General features: G+C 50.1%; 1 protein-coding gene across 1 annotated transcript in view; it reads right to left on the bottom strand.

Moving 5' to 3' along the window:
* The window catches only part of EMH_0022270 (uncharacterized protein), a gene marked incomplete at both ends in the record, with an annotated part of 10979 nt that overhangs the window by 5923 nt on the left and 4399 nt on the right, over positions 1–657 (bottom strand). The window contains 2 exons of the mRNA XM_013501910.1: positions 3–143; positions 374–654. Of these exons, the coding sequence (XP_013357364.1) occupies positions 3–143; positions 374–654 (422 nt within the window). The remainder of the gene's footprint in view (positions 1–2; positions 144–373; positions 655–657) is intronic.

Here is a 657-nt window from a genome sequence, read left to right as displayed (position 1 = left end):
TGCAGCTGCTGCAGCTGCAGCAGCTGCTGCTGCGGCTCCTGCTGCTGCTGCTGCTGCTGCTGCTGCTGCAGCAGATTGCTGCTGCTAGGCAGCAGCGCGGCTTCAACAGCTAACAACAAAGAAGAAGCCTCATGGAGACGTGCCTGCACAAACCCTAAACCCTAAACCCTAAACCCTAAACCCTAAAAATAATTTATAAACCCTAAATCATAAAAACTTAATCGTAAACCCTAAACCCTAAACCATAAACCCTAAATACTATACCTTATGCCCTGAACCCTAAACCCTAAACCCTAAACCCCAAACCCTAAACAATAAACCCTAAACCCTAAACCCTAAACCCTAAACCCTAAACCCTAAACCCTGTTCTTACCTCTACTCTTCCAACCTCTGAGAGTTCCCCCGTAGAGAGCGAGCGTTCGGATACCTGCTGCTGCTTGTGTTGCTGCTGCTGTTGCAGCTGCTGCTCTTGCTGCTGCTGCTGCTGCTGCTGCTGCTGCTGCTGCTGCTGCTGCTGCAGCAGCAGCAACGGAGAAGGAATAAAGTTAGTGAGGCTTTCTGCTGTTGCTGCTATGCTGCGTAGCGTCTCCTCAAGACAGTGCAGCTGCTGCAGTGTTTCTTCATCTTTGTTTTCAGTTGCTGCTGCTGCTGCTGCTT

This window comes from Eimeria mitis, genomic scaffold, assembly GCF_000499745.2.
Source record: "Eimeria mitis Houghton genomic scaffold, Emh_scaff786, whole genome shotgun sequence".
NCBI classification, from domain to species: domain Eukaryota; phylum Apicomplexa; class Conoidasida; order Eucoccidiorida; family Eimeriidae; genus Eimeria; species Eimeria mitis.
This window is presented reverse-complemented; position numbering and strand designations above follow the sequence as displayed.